The sequence below is a fragment of the Homalodisca vitripennis genome, unplaced genomic scaffold, assembly GCF_021130785.1.
Source record: "Homalodisca vitripennis isolate AUS2020 unplaced genomic scaffold, UT_GWSS_2.1 ScUCBcl_7460;HRSCAF=15156, whole genome shotgun sequence".
NCBI lineage: Eukaryota > Metazoa > Arthropoda > Insecta > Hemiptera > Cicadellidae > Homalodisca > Homalodisca vitripennis.
This window is the reverse complement of record NW_025783574.1, coordinates 1-27,712: the sequence shown is the minus strand read 5'-3', so window position 1 is coordinate 27,712 and position 27,712 is coordinate 1. Positions and strand designations below refer to the sequence as shown.

Below are 27,712 nucleotides of genomic sequence, written 5' to 3'. Positions count from 1 at the left end.
CCCCCCCCATTAAATATTACTAATTTTAAATTATCACATTGATATTGGTATAATACAATTCTAGCTTACAGCTAACATTTTGTAACACATAAATTTCTGCTGCTACAGTTTCAAACGTATTTTTTAGTTTTGTTGATGGTATACTATTAATAATACTATTATTATTATTATACTTCAAGTGGAGTGGATGAATATTCTTCTAAAATTGTGAAACACTGCTCTGAAGAGCTAATGCCGCCTTTAGTCAGCATAATTAATAAGTTCCTTCAGCCTTGGTGAGTTCCCTACAGCCCTTAAGCTCTCTAAAGTATATCCCAAACATAAAAAAGGTTCAACACTGGAAGTCCAAAATTACCGTCCCATCTCTCTAATCTCAACATTCTCAAAAAATCATAGAAAAAATAGCTTTTACACAGACTCATGGCTTCACCTAAAACAAGAAAATCTGATAACCGAAAAGCAAACATGGATTTTTGAAAGGAAAATCAACCAGCTCTGCCATCATCAGCCTTGTTGAACATGTTATTGACCAAATAGACAAAGAACAATACGTATCTGCACTCTTTCTTGGACTACAGCAAGGCGTTTGATTGCCTGGGCCACGACATCATCTCAAAGAAATTAACATCATTAGGAATCAGAGACACAGCTAACAAATGGTTTGTAAGTTACCTCACAGGCCGATCTCAAATTAGTCGAGCTACAAACTACCATTTATGGTGTAACTACTTCACATCAATCCAATCCACTACCTGTTTAACCCGCGGAGTACCGCAAGGATCTGTTTTGGGCCACAGTTCTCTTTGTCTTATTTGTGAATGACTTCCCAGCTTATATACGTGATCACAATACCACTTGTGTGATGTATGCAGACGATACAACATTGTTGATTAAGAATGACTCTGCTGAAGGAGTGTACGAAAGTGCCACAAGCTCTCTCAGTAAAGCCCTCAATTACTGCAGAAGGAATGATCTAGCCATGAATCCATCGAAGACAGTTCACATCAACTTCAGCAAGAGGAAGGGACCATATCCCTAACCCACTTGATGTATCAAGAAAAGACCATATCAAATTCCTTGGCGTAACTATTGACCACAAACTTACGTGGACTGAGCATAGTAAACCTGGTTTGCAAAAAAATCAGCACTGGTATATATGTAGTACGCCGAATAAAAATGTATCGGCAACTTGGAGGCAGCAAAAAACAGCTTACTATGCTTTGGTGGAAACTCATGTGAGGTATGGACTTGCTGTTTGGGGTGGATCCTCTGCAGGAAAACCTGAACAGAGTACTACTCCTGCAGAAAAAAGCTATCCGAACCCTAGCGGAACTCGAACACACCAACAGAGCTGCCGACAAGCGTTTAAAACCTTGGGAATTATGACAATTACTGCACTCTACATACAAGAAGTAATTTTTGCATGTTGACCAAACTGCATGTACAAACAGGAAAAAAACCCTTCATACACATAAACACACGCCATTGCAGGAAATTACACACTACCTCTACATCGGACATCACTTTTCGAGGAAAAACCATCCTACATTGGTAGGAAGCTGAGGAACCTCCTGCCACAAGCTGTGAAAAACCTCAAGGGAGCTGCCTTGAAAAGATGTCTTCACAACTTCCTGGTGGACCCACCCAATATACACCATCGAAGAATTCACAGAAGTAAACAAGGAAGATTGGAGGCTCTGACATCTTGTATTGATTATTTATTAATATCAATTATGTAATTTGTTAACATTGTGACTCTATTACTGTTCTTGAAGAATATGTTAATAAAGAAATATGACTATGACTATGACTATGACTATACTAAAAGAAATAAAACATTATACTGTTCTTGCATTTCTCTCAACTAATACATTTTGATCTACTCATAAATTAGTCTTTTGATATTCAGTTTTATAAACAGAACTTATTATATAATAAAAATATAACAAACATGTAATAAAATAAAAATAATTTTTAATTTTTTTAAAATGATAAATATCTTTTCCTCTACAGCCAATTATTGATTTCGTGATGGGAAAATGAGTAAGAAATAAGTAATAATTTAAAACCTAATTTTCAAACATTGAAATCTCATTAAAATAGGTTTTGGACCATTCACGCAATGAGTGAAACAATTAAGAGTTTTTTACTTGTAAATGATGAATACAAAATAAGCCATATGGTATTCAGTTTTATAAACAGACCTTATTTAAAAATGGAAAACATAAATTAGAGAAGCTAACATGAAATAATATGTGTCATGAAGCTTTTATTATTATTCTCCCAAATCATCAAGATTGTATAAAAATAAGCTTTTGAAAAATAAAACTTTTCTACAACTTTAAAATTGTACACCCAATTTAAAGCCTTAGAGTAAATTTCTTAATAAAGGATCACAAAACATTCAAATATAAGTGCCCACCAGTATTGCTAACCTTATACAAAATATATTGTTTGAGAAAAATTTTCTGCCCAGAAACAAGGTGCCCAATAACGTTAATACTTTTCCCCATGTAAAATATTTAACTCGTCCCATTTGTTCCTTGCCTTTTTATAACCCAATAATCAAATCATTACTCAGCCCTTGAATCAGGAATAAGTTTGCCAAAAAAACATTTAACGAATATAATATGAAATATGCCTTTATTAAAATGCCTCTTAACCCTTTACTTAGAGTGTATCTTCTAATTTTGTACAACACAATTTACTAGGAAAACTAAACTAGACGTCTTGGCGGTGCTCTCTTTGTGATATTAGGTTAAACTTTGTAATATTAGATACATCATCCTGACCTCTATTTTTCCCTGTGTTGTCACACATTCACTATACGAGTATACTGCCAAGAAAATCGACCTTTTTTATACACTTATCTGAATTAATAAAAAAAGTTTAAAGGTTTATAACTTTTATTTTCAGCCATGTTTTGTATATGGCTGGAAAATATTAATTATAGGGATCAAAAAGCATTACTCCACACTCTTAGATCTTCTAATGATAATATAATAGATAAGATAAATTAATAGTCTTCTACTGTCTTCAGGAACGACCTCAACTTGATCAACGGTACGTATCCGTTTGCTGCTTTGAGCCATCGTTCACATGGAGCCACAGACGCCAAAGTTACCAACTACAAAACTGTCCCAGAGCTTGAGCCTGTGGGCTGTCAGCGGCCCTAGCACCGGGGCTCACCTCCCACCCTTCCGTTGGAGCACTTCCGACTACAACCGTAGTCTGCCTCACCGTGGACACCCCGACTTGTTCAACTTCCAGCCTGTTCTCTTCTCCTGGCCATCCCAACAACGGACTGACTGATCTCATACATTTGTATCTTTATGTACATATTGGGCTACAACTGTTGCCTCATAGGCTTTAAATAAAAATATATCACTGGAGTGCCTCTAAAAATAAGAATCTCCTCCCAAATCTCAGACTGAAAGTTTAATTTTTCCACCCCTTCCACCCCTTTTCCCAAATTTAATTCACACAACTTGTCTATAAGTTAGAAAAATAATTAAAAGGTGGATGGATGATGGGTTATGAAGATTTTATATTGAGAAATTAACATGTTCCAGGTCAGTTGCAATGTATGTATGTCATACAGAAGGTAAAGTGTAACTTGAATACAACATCAGTCCCCAACTTATTTCCGTCAACCAGTCAATAGCGGATGAAGTAAATATCTTATTTTTGGTCATAGGATTATGAGAGTTAATTCGTTTTAAATATATACTTAATATACACACAAGCGCTTTTTATATTTTTCTATTGCTTTTCAGAAAACAGTCTCAAAACGTTCATGTACGATAAACTAGATTTCATACAAAATAAATAGCACTACAATGGTTTCAAAAGCTACTTAAGCGACCGGAAAACAAATAGTGACAATTCAGCACGCAACTCTAATAGAATAACTAAAACAGCAACGTTCCCCCTCACCACTAGCCATAACTCGGGGTGTTCCTCAAGGTTCAGTGCTGAGCCCTGTTTTGTTTATCTTAGATGACTCTTTCTCATGGAGCTTTCACATTCAAGATTAAAGGTTTTTTATTGTCGTTAGGCAATCCATAGAAAATGCAATTGACAAAGTCATAGCTAATTATTTACAATGATCACAGCATATAAACCTTAAAAAATACATATTAGGCACATATTTTTCATGTAAGTCACAATTGAAATAAATATGAGTCAATAAATAAACTAAACTATGTACATAAATTATTTACTAAAGTTAATGTAAGGTTTAAAAGTTGAATCTACACACAGTTAAAAATATTCATAAATAAATGAATAAATAATTTAAAATCTTAGGCTACTAATATCACAGTTAAAAAAAATCATTCACTGAATAAAAAACATTTTGTTTAAACCACCTTTCTGTTATTTTTTTTAAAACTTTGCAGGGGTACAGTCCATGCCTTTTCAGGTAGTTTGTTTAAAAAATTTAAGTTTCATTTTAATGTGACTTCTATTGGTTTTCTCTAATTTTATTTGAGGCAATTATATAAGAAATAATTTGATCTAGTTGGATATCTATGTACTTCCTGCCGTACTTTAAACAACTCAAGACTCTCTTTAACACTAATTAAACAGCAATATATATATATATTATATATATATATATATATATATATATATATATATTATATATATATATTATATATATATATATATATATATATATATATATAAATTATAAAGGGTCATTACTTCTAGTTCTTTAAAAATTTCTACACACAACGCCCTAGGTTCAACATTTTTTATTATCCTAAGGGCTTTTTTCTGCCATACAAAAACTTTTTCAGAATTACAAGAGTTACCCCATAGGGTTATGCCATAACGCAAATGAGATTGAAAAAATGCATAGTAGGCCATAATTAGCATATTTCTTGATACACAGTTTTTTTAAACCTTCTCAAAAGATAGGTTACCCTTGCCAGTTTTTTTACACAGTTCTTCAATGTGATAATCCCAGCTTAACCTACTATCTAGATACATTCCCAAAAAGCTTTACAGGCTTAATGTCTTTATATATTGTGTGATTCAAAGAGAAAATGATTTTTTCAGTTTTGCTGTTGTTTACCATAAGTTTATTAGCCTCAAACCAATCTAATGCCCTTTTAACTGCCTGTTTTTTCTAACTTAACAAGTTCATCAATATTTTGATCAAAATTTAAGAGAGTGGTATCGTCAGCGTAACACTCTCTTAAATATTGATTCTTTGTGTCATCAGCTGAGCACAGCAGTGTTTGCCCTAAGAAGAATAAAATGTGTAAGTACCCCGGGAAGCCACCCGAACAGCTTATCATGCAATATTTGAGAGCAGAGTCCAATACGGAAATTGTACTATGGGGGAGCATCCTCAAACAACAAACTTCAACGAGTCATGGTTCTTCAGAAACGGGCAGTAAGAATAATGGCTGACATTGCACCGAGGGACAGCTGCAGAGATGCATACAAAAACCTAGATTTACTAACCATCACATCTCTTTACATACTTGAAGTCATCATGCTTGCTGCTAACTTAAACTTGACAAGAAACAATCATCACTGTCCAGACCATAAGACATGGACTTGACTACAACTTACCTGCTCACACGACCGCTCTGTTCGCAAAGAAACCCTCATATGCTGGAGCTAGACTATATAATGCTTTACCTATCGAGCTCAAGACTAGCTTCGATTGAAGAAAAAAAAACTAAAAAAGGGACTGTATTCCTGGCTTGTGAAGAAATCAATTTACACAATCAGTGAATTTCTTGAACATCACAATAGCCGCAACAACTATTAAAAACTTACAAGGAACTAAAGACAATTTATTTCCATTACATTGTATTGATTTTCATTTGTATTATTATGTATTTGGCACCTGTTTCTCAAACTTAATGTTTATGAATAAAGCTTTCTGTATTTTTGTATCATTTAACGTGTAGACCCCAGCAAGACTACCAATGTATACTAGAATGGTTAAGATACTCAAAAGTCACTTAGTTTAGATCCGTAGATTTTATGTGTATCTATGTGTGGGATGCAGGATTGTATTTGAGTGGGTGTGTATAGGTGCATGTGTATTTGTGTGCCGTGCGCACGTGTTTGTGTGTGGAGGTGCCAAGACTCATTGAAAAATCCACTTCCTGGAGATGATCCAATACACCTGATGAGACAATGAAAAATAAATCTTCAGCTAGATATGCACTACTTTTTGTATTCCTGGGTGTCTTTGATGTTGAAAACGATGCATTGAGGGGGGGGAATTCGTTGATGAGCTTCTTCATTCTTCGTCGCTGACTATTTTTGGATCCCTTCAGATGAACATGACTCCAGATTTCAGGAGAAGTCTGCAACAGCATCAAATTTCAGATGCTGCACTTAAGAGGAAAGCTGAAACTGGAGCTAAAATTCAACATTGGCATTCCTGCAGATGTTACATCCTTTTTTCTCTGAATACGAGACATCGTACGGTTTTAACTGAAGAGAGAGCCATGTTGCAGCCGTATGAACAATTCCTGTATTGAAGGCACTCTCAAGGTGACTTTCCACAGAAGCTCAGGTCAGATTATCCAAACCACTCGGTAGTTTTTAGGGAAACATAATCCTGGAGAGAGTACAAAAAGTATTGCTGACTGACTATAGTCTCTAGCAAAGGTCTCCCAAAAAAGTGTGTTTTAAGTGGTAATACCCCAACACAGATTAATTATTACTTAGAACATTCAAACTTACCTTTGAACACTTAAAATACTAAATATTTACATATTAGTAAATATTTATATGTAAAGGGTGATTCAAGGTAGTGAAAATTTAATGCTAAAGAAAAATTATGTAAAACAATGAAGTAATAGTTTATAAAACTAAATTTTACTACCAACACCATTGCGTACTACCAACATTCGTTTATTGTGGTAGAAAAACAAATTAACAAAATTGAATGACAGAAAATTATTTGTACACTTAAATGTTTGAAGTGAAATTTAGAGAAGTTTTCAAAAATCTGGCATGATACTTCAATACATTATTTTCCTTCATTATTACACATTTTCTACAAGTTTCCTTTGTAAATATTTATGTTTTTATCACCTATTTTAACAAATTAATTGTACGTTAAACATAAAAAATCGTTTTACAAATGCTCTTTTTTGTGTTTTAAATAATACATCTTAGACAGTAAGAGATATACAGTTTATGGAACAAACTTTATTTATTTATAATGTCAAAAAACCACTAGACAAAATTGCATTCATCTCGAAATCCCTTCTTCTCAAAACTCCCAGCAAATGATCATTTAACTAAATTGCGGGTGAAATCTTTTGTTGGACCGTTACTCAGTAACAAAGCATTTCCGGGATCTACGTTTATATGAACTTTTTTCATTATTTGTTTATACTACAATAAGTTCAGAAAGTGTCAGCAACACTACCCAAATCACCCTGTATATAAACTATATACAAGAGGCAGAGTTACATATCATTGAATCTGCGTTGTCAAACTTTCAACGTTAGGTTGTTGCAACCATTTGATGTCCAATCGGTTGGTTGGTGTCTGGCAGTGAGTTTCAATACACAGAGTCAATGTATTTTAAATATTCCAAAAAATAAAGCTTTGTAAAATATATCTAATTGTGCCTTTTAGTTTGGAATTTACTTCAAAATCTTATTTTCAAATTATGGGGTTTGTTATTATAAATATAAAGGTTATCTTTTAAAACAGAAAACAACTGATCAATAAATTAAAGTGGAATACTTATCACTTAAAGGTTATCTTTTGGCTTAATGTATTTTTTTTTTATCTTGCAGTCAAAAACTAAAGCCCATTTAAGATTTGGACCGTAAGTGAAACTTTATAACACCATCCTCAAACTAGTGCAGAGAAGCTTAGATCATGTTTTTGTTTAATTTTTTAGTTTTTTAACTATACTATTTGTGAAATGCCAAGGAGTGTAATATCAATGGGAAGGAATATGATGAGTATCATTTTTCGAAAAACGGAGTCTCCCACAGAATTCTTCACCAGAAAAGTTTTTCATCGTTGCCTTGGGTAGTACGAAGTGTGTACAACAAAAAAATACTTAACTACTGGGTAATGTTTTGAATTTTTCTAAACTTCCACTAAAATATTTTAGAGCTTTGTACAAATATTTTGGTGGAATGTTGATCTTTGAGCTGTAAATGTTTTTTATAACAAGCATATTAATGTATACAATATTCATAAATATTTTCAGTGTGTGAACTAAAATTCATAATCATGTATTATAAAAAAACTCTATTGTAAAAAATGTTTATTTAAAAACTTGATTGTTATTATTATAACTTAGAGTATACGAGTACGTAATAAACTTCCAGTCACATGTGACCATAGCCAGTTTTAAAGATTAGGTCTTGATTATATAGTTCTGAAAAAAACCAATGTTCTATCAAAATTGGAAATAGTATAAGTAATTAAAATAAATTAATAACTGTTAACATCATTATTACCACGACGTCTTTAATTTAAGGTACATGGATATAAATTTACAATTTAAATACAAATTATCACACTGGTTTGTGTTTTGTAATGTGTATTTTGACACGTGTGGCAAAACCTCTTGAGATAAAGATAAATTTGTTTTGTTTTGTACCATTTATCCAAAAACAAACCACTTGGTAATAGAGGACTCTAGTAGTAAAATTTCTGTTTAATATAAACAAACCATCTGAAAAATTTAAGAACTGGACGCAGTGAACAACACTGCATAAAAAACAATGTTAAACTTTAAACCCTACACTCTTGTGTTTTTTGGTCATAGATTTGTCCAGAGACGTCTCATTTTAAAAGATATAATTAATTACCCAAACCCTTTTTTAAAAGATTGTAAAGTATATACTTTTTAATATTTAAACAATAATGTAGAAAAAATATTAAGGCTTTTTTATAACCATTAGAAATATTGAAAAAGCTAAAATGTACCTGGATGTATATTTTTATGTATATTTTAAAAAATGAGACATTTCCAAAACCCTACTACTAAAAATAAGGCCAAGAAAGTGTTTCAGGTCTAACGTTTGCTATCATAGAGCTAATACCAAGATGAACTGCCAGTACACCAAACTTTTAAAGTATGTTTTGATGGAAACCCCTTAAGTACAATATTTTTATCGAGCTGGTTATTTGGTTACTTTCTAGCTCACAAACAAAATTTTGAGGCCTTATCTTGAAATAAGGTATTACATGTATAAATAAATAATATTTACAATTATTGTACAAACTTACAAGTATGTGCCTCTGTTCAGCCATTAATATACAAAATGAAAAGGACTACAAAAGTATTTTGCTAAAAAACATACTGAATGCAATGGCCATGAAGGTATTTTTTCTTCTGAACAATATAACTAATACTGAGTTATTTGTTTCATGTAATTACAAAGAATCTGTGGGCAGACCTAACAACAAAATAATACAAGCGGTCCAGTCCTGTATATATATATATATATTGGCCCTTGGTTATTAGTAACCTGTTATTCCAAAAACAATGCAAAAGTCTTATTAGTTTTAGGTGCATGGAGGTTTACAGGTTCTCCTCTTAGACTAAATTATTTGAAATTTAAGAGTATTTAAAAAACAGTTTTGTACACGAGCACTTGAAAAGTTTGTAAGGTATTTATTGCATGTTTCTCTGATTTTCTAAAGCAGTTTGTTTAACTCAATTTTCATTTGCTAAATGTAGTTTTTGCCCATTAGCAGTTATTTTTGGAATTAAAAAATGAGAACATGCTGTATACACTATCAGTTTCTATGCTTTGTTACAGATATGAATAAGTGATATTAATGAAATAAATACATATTTAGCAACAGCTGAACATTTAAAAAGCATATACTGAAATAATTTTCAAAATTTTTTGGCTATAGAAAGATTACAAATATTATAATATACTGGATGTACCAATATGTACTGCACAGTACTAGTTCTAGGCTTTGAACAAGTGTGAATAAACAAATTTGTATTTTTAATATATATATTGAAAATATGTAATAACATGTACGTTAGGGTTATTTTAATGCATTTTAAAGTTACCCCTCATTTACCTACAATTGGATGGGACAGGCTTTGCCTACAATGGGGTAGGGTCAACTCAGAAATTTAAAATTAGTTGACCTATTGAGTGCCCTCTTCAAATTAGAAAATCTCAATAAGACGAAATCAACATCAAGTAAGTAAATTTCTGACCACTTTCCTCCAAAATGGGTACCGTCTGAAATAAGCTAAAAGTCTAAATTCAATTGGACGCTACATTACCTATAAAGACCTGTAATGTTCATCATTTTTCTTCATTTGTCAAGATTTTCCTAAATGAGATTTCACATAATGAAATTATTGTTAATAATCTTTTACTTGTCCTCAAAAATTACACATTTTCATAGGGATAAAAGCTTTAGGCAGAAATCGATCCAATATTAGTGTAAACCATAATAGTAACTACAAAATATTAGTATCATACATCCTATCATGATGTGAAATGAAAATGAAAAAAGAAAATATTTCTTTATTTGAGGTGAAATTAGGGCCTCATGGTCCTTTTCTTAAATTTAAATCTCATATAGAAGTTAGAACAAAAATATTCTTTTTTTTTAAATAATAATAAAACTAAATATTTTACTGTAAACATTTTGAACATGAACAACAAAAAGTAGAAATTTATATGAAGAATTATAAACTAAAAAAATGTATAATGATAAAAAAACATATAAACATATTTATAAACACATACTCACACACAAAATAATAACGTGTACTTGTATATAATGTATATTAGAAACAAACTATCCTCACACACACACTACTCATGCCAGTGCAACCGCAATGAAGATACATATGCTGACCCCACCCCCCAACCATCTGCCCCAGATAGTGCTTCCTCAGCGACGTCACGAATCGAGGATGACTCTCTAAGGATGTTATGCTACGAGGAAGAGAATTCCACAGACGACATGGCATTACTACAAAAAAAGACATCATATACAGCATGCGGAGCACAGACGAACCAGAGCGAGTTCTATCCACACCACTTTGAGAGACAAATTGGAAATCGTTTAAGAAATAATTTGGAAAGCCAGAATTTAAAATTGAATGGACCAATGTTAAGACTTTTATTGATCTGAGGTTATTTAACTTTAACATCTTTGAATTAATATAATAAGGTCTTGTATGTTCATCTCTCCTGAAATCAAATGCATATCTCATACCAATAATTTTGGGTTCTCTGGAGTTTTTCACCCAAAGCCACAGTCATGTCATTCATCAGACTGTTAGAGTAAGAAAAATGAGGCAGTATGAGTACTTTAACCAACAACATCTGTAAAAATCCTCTGCAGTTTTTTTCAGTGAATGCATTGATACAAAAACTTTCTTATAAGTCTCTGTCACTGGCATCAGTCCAGCTAAGAGTACAATTTATTGTCAGTCCTAAGGTTCTTAACTTTATCATAATAAGGTAGTACAGTTCCATTGACAGTAACGTTACGTTACGATGTACTGGCACTTTACCAACTTTTCGTCTCTCTTTACCCTACTTCTTTCTACAAATGGCATAGTTGGCGTAGCAATAAGTCCAAACGGCTGACTTATAGCAATCTGAGAGCACGTTGAGACAGGCATGGTGGTTTGTAGTGAGGAATGAGTTCTAAGCCTTCCTTTGCTCACTTGAAAAATTTGGTTGTTCATTTAGCACATCCTGATTGAGATTGATTGAACAGTTTAAAATCTCCAGATGGGACTCATTTGATCTGGAGACGAACCCTGAGGTGGATGACAATGAACAAGCATTCCTTGCCGGATACCTGGAGGGTGCAGAGACTCACGAAGCCATCTACGACCACTACTTCAATACCGTCAGGTCTACGTGTGACGACAAGACAGAACTGTGCCAGCGAATCAACCACTATTTGGATACCAACATTGAATGGATCAAGGGAATGGTGGAGCAACATGCTGCCAATGACCCCTACTGGAATCAGGTGAATTTTATAATATATTTTTCCCATTTACAAGATTGTGCCAATTAGTTTATAAGTCCATTGACATTAGTTTTTGCCATAAACATTGTTTTGTTACCGAAAAAGATCTTTAGGTACGAATTTGGGATACTCTTAAAACTGACTGTCAGGCACAAATAATAGTTCTATTACTGTAGGACAACTAGAGGTGGAGACCAAGTCAACATTTTGTGGGTCTGTATTTTTTAAAGATGTGTTCAATCACTTTTAAGCCTTAATCTATCCATCCTCATAGGCTACTGAAACATAGGGACCAAACAGAATAAGGGGGATAGTCAAGTACAAGGTTGAGGGTACTGATAAAAGTGCTTTGGTCACAGAGAGAATTTGAACTTGCACTATCTCTAACTCACATTTTAAGTTCAACTTCTTAAACCGCTCGACCACTAGCGTTTTCAATATGGTTAATTGACCTGATTTAACATTTATTTATGTGTATGAAGGTTGGCATTACCTGCGTAAACCTAAGGAAAGAATAATATCAGAAAAACATTTAAATTTCATATTTTTTAACCTTCTTGATACTTGTGAATTTTCCTGCACCAAAACTAACACGACTGCAATCAATTTCTTAGGAGAAATTATGTCTAAATTGTAAGAACTAACTAATGCTTATATACAATGTGCATTGGCTCTCAAATAATGGACACATATTAACAGAAGTCATTTAAGAAACTAGAACCTATTCAATATTGTGCAGGTGAACTTATTCTACCTCCAAATGGCTGGAATTGTTTTCGGTTACAACAGCGTTGCGCCTAGAGGCAAAATATTAACAGTCAGAGATATTATGTAAGTATAGATCTTGTATTGCGTTTTAACTATAGTATTTTCTCTGTGGTTAACCTACAGTTTTCTATTTCAGTACTACAATATTGTTTAAATTCTTATAAAATTCTTAACTTCACTTTTTAAACTGGATTATAATTTAGAGTACATTAGTTTACTTATTTACTAAAATATTCAGTCGTTTATTTAAAAGAATAGATTTTTTTAAGTTTTTAAAACGAATCTCTTCAATATTATACTTTATATTTTTAAAAAGAATCCTTTTAATCAATTTAAAATATAGTATGAGCTTCGGATGTACCAATAAGTATTGATAGTGTCAATGCTTGCTCTCACATTTACATAAATTAGCTTAAATAGGGCTTCCGTTACTGAAATTAAAATTTACATCAATATTCATAAAAGCATCAATATTTCAGATATATATTTACAATTAAAAGTTATTTAAGATAAAAAAATCCAATATAATATATTATTCTATTATAAGTCTAATATTCAAATCATTGTCACAGTGAAATTTTATTTTTACTTAAAAAATACATCATTTTTGGCAGAAAAAGAAACTAATAGTGAGCTGTGAACATTTGAATGCTGTGCACAAATGATTTATAGTTCCTCCTCATATAAGGGAATTTGGAAAGAATGGTTTATCCTTCCTAGATCTCTCTCATTCTATTTTACTATGTCCCTTTCTTACTCTAGTCCTAGTTTGTTCCATTTGTGTAGCTATGAACTTAAAAGTTTTCTTAAGGTTGGATCAACTTCAATTGGGATTTTGGAGATTTAGAGTCTGCAATGAAGAAACGAGACAAACAAAGTTCTGAAGGGCAACAGTCACTGTTCCGCACTGATCAAACTGCTGAGGTCAAAGTCTGATATTCTGGTTGCACATAACTCCTGGACTGGGTGAGTAGTAACTTATTGACTGAGTATTTGGTAAACCTTTCAACAAGTTGTTTGGCATCTTTTGTGTTGTCTTAGTATCCAACACAATAAGTAATAAATGGTCTGAGCTAAAAACTCACATTTTGCACACAGGACATACTTAACCTGTCATCAAACCCCTTGTTAGATGATATCTAACAAAATAATTCTCATTGAAAAACATTTTTTAGATGTTCAGTATATCTTTCTGAGTATTCTAAAACGAAAAAACACTACATTAGCAGAATATAATGCATTACAATCATTTTATTTATTGACAGACAAGGGGGTGGAGGTCATTTTTCAGAAGGATTAAAAAGGACTAAACCAAGTACAGAGGATGACAAGGCTTCTGATGTTTATTGATCTTCCTTTGATGAAGCCATGTTGATATTCTGTCAAAAGGTTGTGAAGTTCACAATGGTCCATCAGTTTTTACAGAACTCTCAATTACCTTAGAGTATTTTGGAATTAATAATAAGGGCCTATAAATTATTTGTTACTGTATGGTCTCCATCTTTTAGTTTAAAGTATACTTTGCTGAGTTTTAGGTCTGAAGGGAAGTGTCCTTGGGTGAGGGATAGATTTGTTATGATGACTAGAGGTGAAACTATAGCTTTACTACAGAATTTTAGTGTGTTTGCTGAAATTTAATCAAGTTTGGTTGAGGTTTAGCATTTCAAACTATTTATTATGGCTTTATTTTCTTGTTCATTGGTGAGTTAGCTGAGTTCATTTGTGGTTTGAAGCAGGTAAAATAGGTAGTTTGCTTTAGGGGTCTTGCTGCGAGTTTTGAGTATTTTCTGTTATGATGGTTAAAAAGTGGTTGGATTGATTGAAAATTTAAACTGAGTTATGGTAATCTCTCTCCCAATATTGAAATGAGGTTCAACTGGTCTTGCTTTTTTTCTTGCTGTTTAAAAACTTACCACAGGGCTTTTAATTCTTTTCAGAATTTGCTATACGGTTTGCAGATAAATGACACAGGATATTTTTCAGTTTTATATCATAATCTTTTTTGACTTTATTCATATCAGTTTTCTCTTGTCAACATTTCAGATAAGTCTCTTTTAGGTATCTCAATTCTTCAACACAGTATATTGGCTAGTTCTTCTTCATCAAACATTTCTGAGGGGGGCATGTGTTATTCATAATAATAGATAAAAAATTGTTTACGCTTTTTGTGGTGAATCTGCAAGAAAGCACTTCACTCAATTCTTCTTTATCCAAATTAGCTTTAAGCAAAGTTTAAGTTTTATTGGTTGAACTTTCAGCATTTTATGGTGTTTCAATATAGTTGAGGTAGTTTATTTTTCATTTTACAAAGTTGAGTATGTTTCATTGCTGTGATTAGCTATTTCTGATGCTGTAGGTACGAGACTATGAGAAGGATAATGAAGCGTTATTATCTGCCATACAAGAACGTGACAGGAACTATGGTGAGTTTCTCAGGTTATCCCGGAACCCTGGTATCTGGCGATGATTTTACATCATCAACTCTGGTCTGGTGGTGCAGGAGACAACCAATGACAACAACAATGCATCACTTTGGGCATATGTTCGTCCAACAGGGCAGGCATGTGAAAAAAATCTGTGCTGATAAGATTTGGAAGCTAGTGGAGGCTGATTTTTTAAATGTACCATAAATTAAGATAGATGTTCGTAAGGGGAAATATTTGAAAAATTTTACAAATATTTTTGGAAGAGCATTTACAAATCCTGTCTGCCAGTCTCTGTCTCCTGCATGATATCCCAAGAACAAATTGACCTATAAACTTGAAATTTTTGCACGCTTCATTCCTATATAAACAGCATTGAGTTTAATGATTGTGCATGTCACTACATGGAACTTGGCTGAGCACTAGCGAATATTTTTACATTGGTCTTATGCGTAGCCATAATAGCAATGAGAAAATTCCGAGATAAATAAATTTGTCAACAAACTAAGTACAATAATAGGACATTTTAACGTATGACGTAGTAAAAATTACGTATAGCATAGTAAAATGAGTTATGCAATCTCAAAACTTTGCATGCAATCTCAACAAAGCATGTTACGTGACATTTGGTGTGGCCATGTTATTACTGTATTGTTATTATTATTACTATTTGATTATTTATCAACAGCAAGTGAACATGTCTTGACATGTTTTCAGGTGCTGGAGGTGATCCGTGTGACAGTAGCCAACCGTCTGGCCGGTGGTGGCCGCTGCAGCTTGGACCAAGATATTCTCCCAGTACAACAGTGGCACTTACAACAACCAGTGGATGGTGGTGGACATGAATAAGTTCTCGCCCGGTGTGAGCTGTTTCTACACAAGCAATTATTTCAGTTTTAAAGAACACAAGTAATATAGTAACAGATTTATTTGTAGTTGAAAAGACTTGCCCAGGGAGACAGTGCTATATGTGTCTTTTCAACCCTGAGAGGGATCCAACCAATGACAAGATTGTAAGGATCCAAAAATAGTGGAGTATGCAAACCCTTTTAGTGTAGGAACTGTAAGCCAATTTAAATTGTATGAGCACAACCTAGATTTTCATGAAATTGATAGAAAAACTTTTCCCAAGAAAAAGATTTATCGCCAAGCCTGGTTAGTTTTGGTATGGGTCAAAATATTAGGATATTAAAAGAGTTAATAATAAGTACCAAACAGCCTTTTTTTTCTCAGACCAATTTTTTTTATATGTACCATTTAAGCACTACCATTTCTTCATATTACACTTTGCTATCAGGTGACATGTTGTCATTCATCATATGTTGCCATAAATGTCATGTGTTGTCAGTAGTGTTTCACATCATCCCTTCACTCATTGCTGTCATATCATGTGTTGCCATTTCACTTCCACGACGTCTAATTGTTTTCACCACCATTTCTGTAAGCCAGTTAAACCAACAGACTGGGAATAAACATAAAAAAAACATCGTCCATCTCTCCCAGAACCTAAAACATTTGAACTTACAGATCACTGAAGCCAGAGCTGCTGTGGATTCTGGAACAGATGCCGGGATACATCCGAGCAGAAGATCAGACCGATGTCTTAACTGCTCAGAGTTACTGGGCCAGCTACAACATCCCGTTCTATCCTGATGTTTATAACATGAGCGGCACCCAGACACTGGCCAACAAGTACGGAGACTTGTAAGTATGCTTGGCGGTGTACAATTGTGACAATACTTGAAAATTGACAAGTTTTAGAATTTTTAACACCCTTGGTGTTTAGCTTTACCTAACGACAAGTGCCCAAGAGCTCGGATATTCAAGAGGGACCATGAGAAGGTATTGAATGCCCACACGATGATGCAATTGATGCGATCTAACGACTTCCAACACGACCCCTTGTCTCGGTGCAACTGCAGTCCACCCTATAGCGCTGAGAACGCAATTGCTGCAAGGTGGGATTTTAGTAAATAGTATCTACTAAACACGCACGCACCTTCATATTATGTGAGATGCCACGTGCTGTTGATAAAAACAATATATTTTTTGGAATTAGAGTTTTAGGTCAAAATCACTTTATCGTACAAAACATTTCGGATTTGTTTTGTTATTTAGCATCTTATAAAATTAAGAAAGTTAAACATGTTAGGTGATTCAGGTCAAAATTGTTAAAATAGTTTAATGTATCCTACAGTTATGACTAAGGGAAGGAAAAGTCCTACAACTATTGTATAATAAAATGAGTCAAGGACTTCAGTACTTGTGTGGTTGATGATATGGATTACATTACTGTGATGTCACCGGAACTGTTTAAACATAATCAACATTGCACAATATGGAGCTTATATTGGCTATTCTTAATTTATTCACTACATTGAGAACACCAACAAATACTAATCACTTTTCAAAAATAAAAAAAAGTTATTAGTTTTGGTTGGTGTTCTCAATGAAGTGAATAAATAGAAATATCAACACTGGTTTAGAGATAGACCTGGGTTAATTGACCATGGGTGGTTCACAGGGTTCCTTATTATCCTCCAATTTCTTTAAAGTTAAAAAACTTTCCAGAGAAAATTAAGACTATGTTGTATAGTTTTGTTACCGCAATGTATAACAAAACTCTGATTAACTACAAGAAAGAGTAGTAGTCGATCAACCATCTTTGATCTTAGTTCTTATGTTTCTTCACACACATCTTCAACACTATGACTTGCATCTTTGTTGGAATATTAGTACCTAGTTGGAACTAATTATCATAATTATTAGTACAGCATTCTTTTGCTCTTCTTCCTGATTGAATTCTCTCAAATCTCTTTTAAAAATTGTTTTTTTATCGATGATAAAATTTATAGAGGTTTCCTGGAGTAGTCACAAACTCTGGTGATGTTAAATTTGCTAAGGTTATTGAGACTTTGGTTTTATATCTGAATATTATCAGATTTAATATGACACGTTGAACTTGGATTTGAACTCATGTGATTATCCTCTCAGCTCGTGGGGTCACTATGGGTGGCCATAGGTACTCGATAGGTCAGAGGTTTATGACCACGTCCTGGCCCTCAGCTTATCCAGGCCACTGTTAATTCCCCTCCCTGTTTTGGCCATTCAGCTTGTAAGGCCGTTATGTGCACTTCACTGTATTGCATAGTTATAAAATCCAATCCTTATCCAGCTGTGGCCTCTCAACCAAATAAATAACTAAATTAAAATTTCTCTAATTGCAGCACATACCATAGTAAACAGTGTTTAGATTTGTTTTTTTACCTGAATGTCAGTGCAACTGTAGCTGCTACAGTGTCATATCTCCCAAAATATGAAAACGAGTTTATTTTCTGTTGATATTACAGACTGATTGTACTTTTACTTTGCGAATAAAAATACTTTAAAAATAGGTCAACTTATAACTTAAATTACATATTACTTTGTACGTTTAAAAGCAAATAATGAATATTCAATCGATAAAGTTTTAACCTTAAAGCTAATACAATTTATAAATTGTTCAAGAATTTCAATTACTTCTTTGTTTAAACTTTCTCAGTGACGATGGACGGTTTGAAAGAATAGTAGGGTTTCAGACGTTTGCCATGTTACAAAAAAAGTACAACACTACATTTTGAGGATTGAAATATACCCTTTTCTTCAAGTGAGAAAATCCATAAGGCATTAAAAAGTAAAAATGTGGTAAGGGACTACCACTCAAAGTTAAATTCAAAGTTTACTGTTCTTATTTAATTCTACATTTACTTGTCTTCTGCAAAGGTCTTATATGGTTTTTTGCATAATTGCACTTTTCATATTTTATCGCTTTAATTCATTAAATGTATTGCATATTATGATTTTATACTTTTTAGACTTAATTTATGCCAAATGCCTATTTCATTTGCATACATGCGATCAATGACAATAAACGATTTGATTCTAATGTCTTCAGGAACGACCTCAACTTGATCAACGGTACGTATCCGTTCCCTGCTTTGAGCCACCGCTCATACGGAGCCATCGACGCCAAAGTTACCAGCTACAAACTGTCCCAGAGCTTGAGCCTGTGGGCTGTCAGCGGCCCTAGCACCGGGGCTCACCTCCCACCCTTCCGGTGGAGCACTTCCGACTTCAACCGTAGTCTGCCTCACCGTGGACACCCCGACTTGTTCAACTTCCAGCCCGTTCTCCTTCTCCTGGCCATCCCAACAACGGACTGACTGATTTCCTACTTTTGTACCTTTATGTAAATCATGGGATATAATGACTTACATAACGTTTTTTTTTAAATAAAAAATATCACTGGGGTGTATCTAAACATATCAATCTTCTCCAGGAGCTCTAAATCCCTAATTAAAGGTCTACCTTTCTACCCCTTCCATCCCTTTCCCATACTTAAGCCACCCAACTTTTCTTTTAGTTAGTTACAATAATAGTTTATTGAAAGGTAGATGACGGGTCAACAAGATTTTACATTGGAGAATTAACTTGCTGGAATCTTTTGATCAGTGGCAATGTATGTGGTAACTAAGAAATTAAATCTGTTGTAACTTGCTTTTTCTTGCACAACCAACCACTGGCCATTCAGTAATATGTGAAATGAAATAGAAAGTAGTAGATAATTTACACCCAACGCATATTTTCAAGTGAATAACATCAGTACCAAATGTAAATGGTCATGTAAGAGAAGCCGAAAAAGTACTTGTTTGATTTTGGCAAAATGCACAAGTGAGAAGAACCTACAGGGTACAAAGCTGATTTTGGCAAATGCCAAATGAATATAAAAACATAGGAAACAATAATGTTCTAAAAACCTGAAAAAATAAGTCAGTTGTAGTAAGTCACTAAAGACATTAAGTCTGGAATTATAAAACTACTAACTAGGGAATTTTGAATTGAATTTGACCTAAACCTAGATGAAGATGAGCAGAAAACAAGGTAATAAACTGTTAAATACAATATTAATTAGGATTACACTTTGAAAAGACTCCATTTTGTTTTGACGCTGGCCCAGACAGATGATTACCAAACAAGATTTACTGGATGAAAGTTTCTCAGAAGACAAGGAGGGGACCACTAAAAGTAATGACAAAATGATAAGGTCACATTCTTGATGTGGACTGTAGATTGAAGACACAAAAAGTAGCACATATTTATTGGGACAAAAAAAAAACACAAGACACTCTAAATTAAAGTCAAGGTAAGTTTTGTAGTTATTAAACGCTTTAAAGTTAGTTTAACGAATTTATCATCTGATATTTTTTTTTTATAGTTAGAATAAAGTCGTCTTTATTCCATAAGCATAGAGCTAAGAAATGATGTCATACTAATTTTTACAAACGATAATATGTTTATTAAAACTGTAGGTCATTACTAATTTGAAATCTTTTAGATTACAAATGGTGTCGTAATTAAAAGTAAAGTTATATGTTTTTTGTCTTATTTATTTATAGTGTTCTTGTCAGAAATTCTTCCAGGGTGTAAAATGGGGCAGGTAACCAGCCAATCGGTCAGTGCCATATTCAAGATTCAAGATCTTTATTGGTCTTTAAACACATTCAATAGTGCAATAGACTTCGTCAAGTTACTACTAAAACTCTACACTAAAAACTAAAACAAACAATTCAGATTCTACCTACTCAATCCAGCCTACCAGTAAATATATGGATCTATATAATTAATAACAACAATAACCAAACAACCAACAGATCTATATAAATTAACAATAATAAATAACTATTAACACATTTAACATGGATAAAATTTTAAAACTCAACAATATTAAAAACTGAATAAATAAATAAATACATTGAGAGACAAAAATTTAAAAAATTATTGTTGTGGTATCACAATTTAAGAATTCATCAACACAATAAAATATATTAACTTTTAACCAGCACTTCAAAACTGTTTTAAATTTGACCAAAGATACAGATCTAGCATCTAATGGTAACTTATTAAACAATTTAATTTTCATAAAACATGACTGCATTTTGTTTTGGTTAATTTAACTGGTAAGAGTTGTAACAAATGTCTTGTTCTAGTAGGATAATCATGAATATCCTGCCTAGTTGTAAATGTTTCAAGTTGTTCCTTTACAGTTGTTCCTTGAAATAAACAACTTCAGTGCTTTGCCTGTCCTCGATTGCAGCTCTGGTGGATGGGTGGTTGAAGAGCTGCCTCCGGATGTATAATGGTTTTTCTAATACAAAGTTAGGTGGTGGTTTAGTAGGTTATAGAGATCTCCATGTCTTGTGTTGTGATGGTGTATGTGTTTATTTCTTGGTAAATCTTTGCTATCAACATACATTATTACTTCTAGGATCTACAATGAAGCAACTGTAAGAAATTTCTTAGGTCCTTGAAAGCTTCTTTACAGCTCTTTAGGTATTGAAGTCCAGCCAAAACTCTAATAGCTTTTATTTGCAAAAGCAGTATTATTTTCTAAGTGTTTTGCTGAAGTACCACCCCAAACAACTACACAGAGTGAAAAAACTTATATGTAAGTGACAAAAAGTATTTTTTTTAATGTTTTTAACTTGTAAAAATAATAAACTTTCAAATATAAAATGTAATACACAACATAATTTAGGAATTTAATTTTTTTAAAAAAGGTTGATCCTCCTTTAAGTTTTCTTTCCCGCCCTCGTGGGTGAGAACCTTATCAAACAGAATAAGGTGAAGGTTTGATAAAGGACGCAGATAAGTTTTAAACCTGCGCTATCTCTAGCTCAGATCCAAAGTCCGATGACCAATACACATGTAGTAGTTATATACATAATATTAAATTTAGCCAAAATTGCTAAATATCATACAGGAGGGGTAAATAAGGTGAAACAATAACACGTTAAAAGGTTTAATCAGATGTTTAAATTGTTGTAATAAAACAGAAATATTGTTTTTATAGTAGCTAAATACTTGTCCAAAATGGTTGTATTCTTTTCAATAAAACCTTAGAAATTTAATACTCTTGTATTTACACATGCATTAGTCATATTATGGCAAACACATCTATTGAAAATTACACAACCAAAAAGCATTTATTTAAAATTACAATGCTCTAACATTTACGAGTTATAAAAAATGTAAAAGATAAATGAACAGTAAAAAAATTAGATTCCTGTTTGTAAAAAACGATTAAAAACTTATTGTATAAGTTAACAGAACTATGTCAAATTAAAATAATAATAATAAAAAACAACCCTCATAACTTTTTGGCACCAATATAATGTCAGCTGTCTTCTGTTAGCATCTCGCACTCTTTCTATGGCATAATTCTGTAAAAGAAAAAGAAAAAGTAAGGATCCAATATTTTCAATAAAATACTCTTCATACTAATTGAGTTTTGAAATAATTCTAAGCTATTGTATTTTTAAAGAAGTGGTTATGTTAACCCACTGTGGACCAACAAACGATTGATGGGTTCATGTCGCAAAAGCGATCTGCTTTTTATTTTACCCCCTAATAGTTCTAAAACTGTCTAGAGAACTGTGCGAGATCATTTACTAGTTTTCTGAAAGTTTTTAACAGTGGTTTTTCTTCAGTTTTCTTAGACTATTACAGGTTGCAGACTATTCTTAGACTATTAGATATTATACAGGTTGCAGTTGTATAGAAGTTAACCCTTCCCACGCCGTAGACGGATATATTAGAATGGCAGACTTTGACCAAAACGCTAAATACAGTTATATCCGATATTATAGATTTAGTCTCTTGGAGAGTTTTTCAGTTCACAAATGGCCTTCAAAATGCCTGGTGCACACACAGTGCTTATCTCGGTTGCCAAAGTATTTATAAATGACCTTTACTACTCAGTGGCAGGGGGAGGGAGCGCCCTTTGTCTAACTCAGACTCCTTCTCGTCAGTTCTGTGTCTCCTACAGAGCCATAACCAAACATATCCGTGGTGTGTATTACTGCTTTCTCGGTTGTCACGAGTACACACACGTAGCTCATTCTTATTCTACATTGTGTGGTAGTGTTTTGATGATTAGTTTGAAATATTTATCCTGTTTTATAGTGCAACGAGGTTTTATTTAATTTCATTTAAATTTATTTCAAATAAACAGTTATGTATATAGCTCCTTTTTTTATTTGTATCAATAAATAAACTAATTTCAAGTAAAATGCTCTGTTTTATATTTTTTTTTTGCTCTTACCTTTTTATAATTTAGCTTATAGTAAAAATTAGCTTTGAACTTAAAGAAAACAATTTTTTTAACTTGCCTTGGCCTTATAGGAAAGTTAACGGATTACGAAGGGTTAAAGAATTTAGCTTAATTTACTCTATGCTATATAGCGCTACTGAGATATATTGTTATCCCCATCCATTTTTACAACAGCAACTAGTTTTGCATTTTAATTATATCGGTTGCATGCATTTATTATGTGCTGTTAATAATAATACTATAATTAATAATATAAACAGGTGGTTCGATGCGGCATGGCTTCACTGTTCTGCTGCAGATGTACAAATTAATTCGAGTACGATGACACGCGAAGTCAATCCTCTTAAAAAATTTTTTTTTATGTTATACTAAATATTCCTAACGGAACGTTTCAAAAGCAGTAAAATAATATCCATAAGAGATCAAAATACAACAAGCAAAAGTGATGACTGATTCTGACTTTAATATAAAATAACACGTTTTATTTTCCAATTGTTTATTCATGACAAAAACAATAGTTGTAGGCTACTATATTATATAAAACACACAACAAGTTTTCTATGCAGAATGTGAAGTCCACACCAAATGCCTAGAAAAAATGTAGAGTGACTTGTAATGCTACAGCATTTATGCTGATTGAGAGAAACTAATACTAAAAGTCCAATTTAATATCTCAGTTAACATTAACACAATTTTACCTAGTCGTCTTCAACCAGAATAGCTTATTTTAAAACCTTTTTGCATCATATTTAATTTGTAATATTTGACCAATTGGGAAATATTTTCTATTAACCTATGAGCCCCAAGTTTTGAGTTTTAGCGTGATATAACAAAAATAAGAGCTTCAAACCATAATATTTCAGTGACAACGTGAGTAAATTTACTTGCACAATTTCACCCCAATTGAGCAATATCTTCCTTTGGGTCAAGTTATGGTATTTAGAGCTTTATTTAGAAGAAACAAAATTATGTCTCATAAAAATACAACTTCAATTATATTATTTCAGGTTACCACGTTTAGTGTAACTCAGGTTTCCTCATTCATTCGTAAAACGTCAGTTTTGATCGCAAATTATCTTTTTTTCAGCTTAATTTTTAAAATATCTGAACTGGAGATTACAGTTCCACCAAACTGATATTGCATGATTGGGTGGAAAATACCCAGCAGGGATCACTTCTGGCTGGTTTATACCTACCAGTTGAACCCACCACTGGGCACAGCAAAAAACCGATGTGCCACTTCAATCTGGGCAACCTAATGGATGTCCAGTAGCGGGCACATCACTAACCGCAAATGTTGAGATTCTGGGGTTCATGGGCAATTCGATAGGTCTAGTCCACTGTGGAAGATGACTGTTGGAGTTGGTGGGGTTTGTTCCCTTACCTCAGAGGCTCTTGTTAACCTCAACAAGGGTGTGCCACCCCCTGCCTACTTTGACTGGAGAGGCTGGTTCAGAGCTGGCCTCCCCTTCTTCCGGAATGACTTTGAGATGTAGTGCCCTAATTCTTCCTCATGGATCTCGATAGGAGGCGGCCTCTACTCCCTAACCTTACCCATCCTGAAATATCCTATCACTCCGGAAGCAGCGCAAAGGTTCTTACAGGACTAAGTGCAATTTATAAGCTTCTTGTCTTAGGAAAGAAGCTTATAAATTTTTTAAGCTTATAAGCTTATAAGCTTGCAAAAAAAAAAAAAAAATTGGGTGGAAATGTTACAAATGAACTAGCCGGGTGTTTGAACCTCTCCCAGGTGAATTACCATGTGTTCTCTGGGCTGAATTAATTTGACTGTTCTACTGCGAAAAAACACTTTTCCACATTTTTCTAAAATTTAACAAATCTACTGAAATGAAACTAATACATGTCATACACAAGGAAGAAGCCAACAAGGGGGGTCCAAGGGGCCCGGACCATCAAATTTATCAATTAATTTTTTAGTAAAAGATTATTATTATTTAAATAATTCAGTATTACTGATATGTGCTGCTGAAAGATCATTCTCAACATAGAAACACGGGGTCAAGAACTTTTTTAAGGAACAAAATGGGGCTTTACTCTCTGTTCGCTACAGAAAACCTTCATTTTGTCTGGACCCCCACAAAATTTTTTTCCTGGCTACGTTCTTGATGAAAGTAAAGATGAAAGGGAATAAACAAAGCAAGCTTAATTTAGCAATTTAGCTTGCTAAATTCTGTTTAATTTTGGTTATATTATAAAAATAAACAATCTTACAAGGATAAAGTAAATTAAAGATTTTGAATGTCATAAATCTTATGCCTCCCAACTTCACAGTACATAGCAAGCAAAACTAATGGTAAAACTATAAAATTAATATTTACCAAACTTCTCCAAACATTAAACCTTTAACACTTTGAGTGCAGATCCTGTAATTTTAACGAAATGCCGAAAGCCCCAAAGAATGCGGTCACGTAATATTTCGGAATCTATATTTTTAATTTTAGCATATTACACATTCATTAATTTTATGTCATAATCGCTTATTGTATAAATTGGCATCCATTTTGTAGATAGTATCACAGTTCTCCACTTGAGTGCATAGACTGTATTATCAGCTTGTTTACAAAGCAGCAGGCGGCTCTCAACAGGCATTGTTTGTTTATTTTCATCAGTCAAGACGTCCAAATTTTCATAGAAATATGTATATATAATGTGATAAGTTATACATTTCTGAAAACAGCACAAAATTGGTTTTTTAAGCATTAAAAATTTATGTTGAAAGCAAATAATTAAGTTAACAAAACACATTTCTCTGTTCTTTTGTGTGAGAAAAATTATGTATAGTACGTTTGGAGCACTGGTTGTAGTTAAAATAAGCTTTAGAAATGTACATTATTAGGTACCTAAAACACATGAAACTGCAGTAAGTTTGCGTGCCATTTAATAATATTTGTCATATCAAACCAAAATACTAAACTGAGAGATTCATTGGTACGACAGGAAATATATATATATATATATATATATATATATTATAATATATATATATAATCTATATATATATATATATATATATATATCCAACTAGGCATAAAAAAACTGAAACATGTGATATGACTTCATTGGCAAAAAACAGAATTAAAAAGACTTAAAAAACTAACCTAACAAAAATTTATTTCTTTGTTTGATGTCTGATTCTATGGTTGATCGTCAGATTTTCGAATGCTGCACTAAGCGGAAAGTGTACTGAAGCTAAACTCAACTTTTAAGTACCTATGGTTGATGCTTATATACACACGAAGAAAACAACACATGTGGAATGTACTCTTTGGTCAAAATTAATGTTTTACTCGGGCAGACACAACATAGTTATTGTAATCAGAACACAAAATTTGAATTTTGGGACCATCATAGTATAATTTCTATGCTAAACACAGATAAGAACGTGTAAAATGGTATATTGGTAATTAGAAAACCAAATGGTCTATACAAACAAAAGCTTTGTATTCAAGTCATCTTGTTGTAATAAATATGACAGAAATGCACAAGGTTTACCTTGACATGTGAATCAGCTATCCTCTCAAATACTGCCAAAAATTTATCTCCATGGTTTCGAGTCACTTTTTGTCCTTCTTCTGTGCTGTCCAGGATCTTGGCTACAACTGGATCTTCATCCTATCAAAATAAATATCTTCAAATAATGTAAATAGTAACTTTAACATCTCGACTCTTAGGAGAATAAAAAATATCACCATATAAACATATTTAGTCTATACAAATATACAATTTGTAACTATTTACGTTATATTAGACATTATATGTATAATGTTGTTATCTATTTGGTAATTTACTTTCTCGTTTCCACTTCCTCTAGTTTGAAAAAAACAAATCTTAATATTTTTCTATGAGTACATATTTTTGTTATTGTTAAAAAAATAGCTTTAAGGATAGAGTAGTTTTGATTCATTAAAGGTAGGCTACATTCTAAATAATACAATTACTTATTTATTAATAAAACTTAAACTTGTGTTTAAGAGTGATATTTTGATTAATTCGTATTGTGCTTTTTTTACTCTGAGACTGTGTATGAGATTGTATAACTTTATGAGGAAAATAATACTTACATGGAACAAGTTTTTTAGGTGGCAAAAATATCCCATACGAATCATAAAAAGGTTTGGACAACCGAGAATTCTCGTTTTAATCCTGTTTTCAAAGAATTAAAAATAATGACACTCTCATGTTTGTACATAATATTTATATCTGATAGATGTAAAAGAAAATTTGGATAAATATAAAATTAGATTCTGACATATATAACTATAACAGAAGAAAAAAACTAATGTTCCTATATTTACTACCTGCTAACTTAAAAAAAACAAATAAACAGCATATTTTGCGTGAAGGAAACATTATTCAATCGTCACAATCC

At 32.8% G+C, this 27,712-nt stretch overlaps 2 protein-coding genes across 2 annotated transcripts; both read left to right on the top strand.

Moving 5' to 3' along the window:
• The first annotated feature begins 3,563 nt into the window (after positions 1–3,563).
• LOC124374181 (putative phospholipase B-like 3) lies at positions 3,564–12,826 on the top strand. Its single transcript, XM_046832441.1, has 4 exons — positions 3,564–3,572; positions 8,033–8,070; positions 11,736–11,982; positions 12,722–12,826. The coding sequence occupies exons 1-4, from the start codon at positions 3,564–3,566 to the stop codon at positions 12,815–12,817; spliced, it is 390 nt and encodes a 129-aa protein (XP_046688397.1). The 3' UTR covers positions 12,818–12,826.
• Positions 12,827–16,974: 4,148 nt separating this feature from the next.
• Positions 16,975–19,909, top strand: LOC124374182 (putative phospholipase B-like 1). Its single transcript, XM_046832442.1, has 2 exons — positions 16,975–17,131; positions 19,108–19,909. The coding sequence occupies exons 1-2, from the start codon at positions 17,034–17,036 to the stop codon at positions 19,373–19,375; spliced, it is 366 nt and encodes a 121-aa protein (XP_046688398.1). The 5' UTR covers positions 16,975–17,033; the 3' UTR covers positions 19,376–19,909.
• The last annotated feature ends 7,803 nt before the right edge of the window (positions 19,910–27,712 follow it).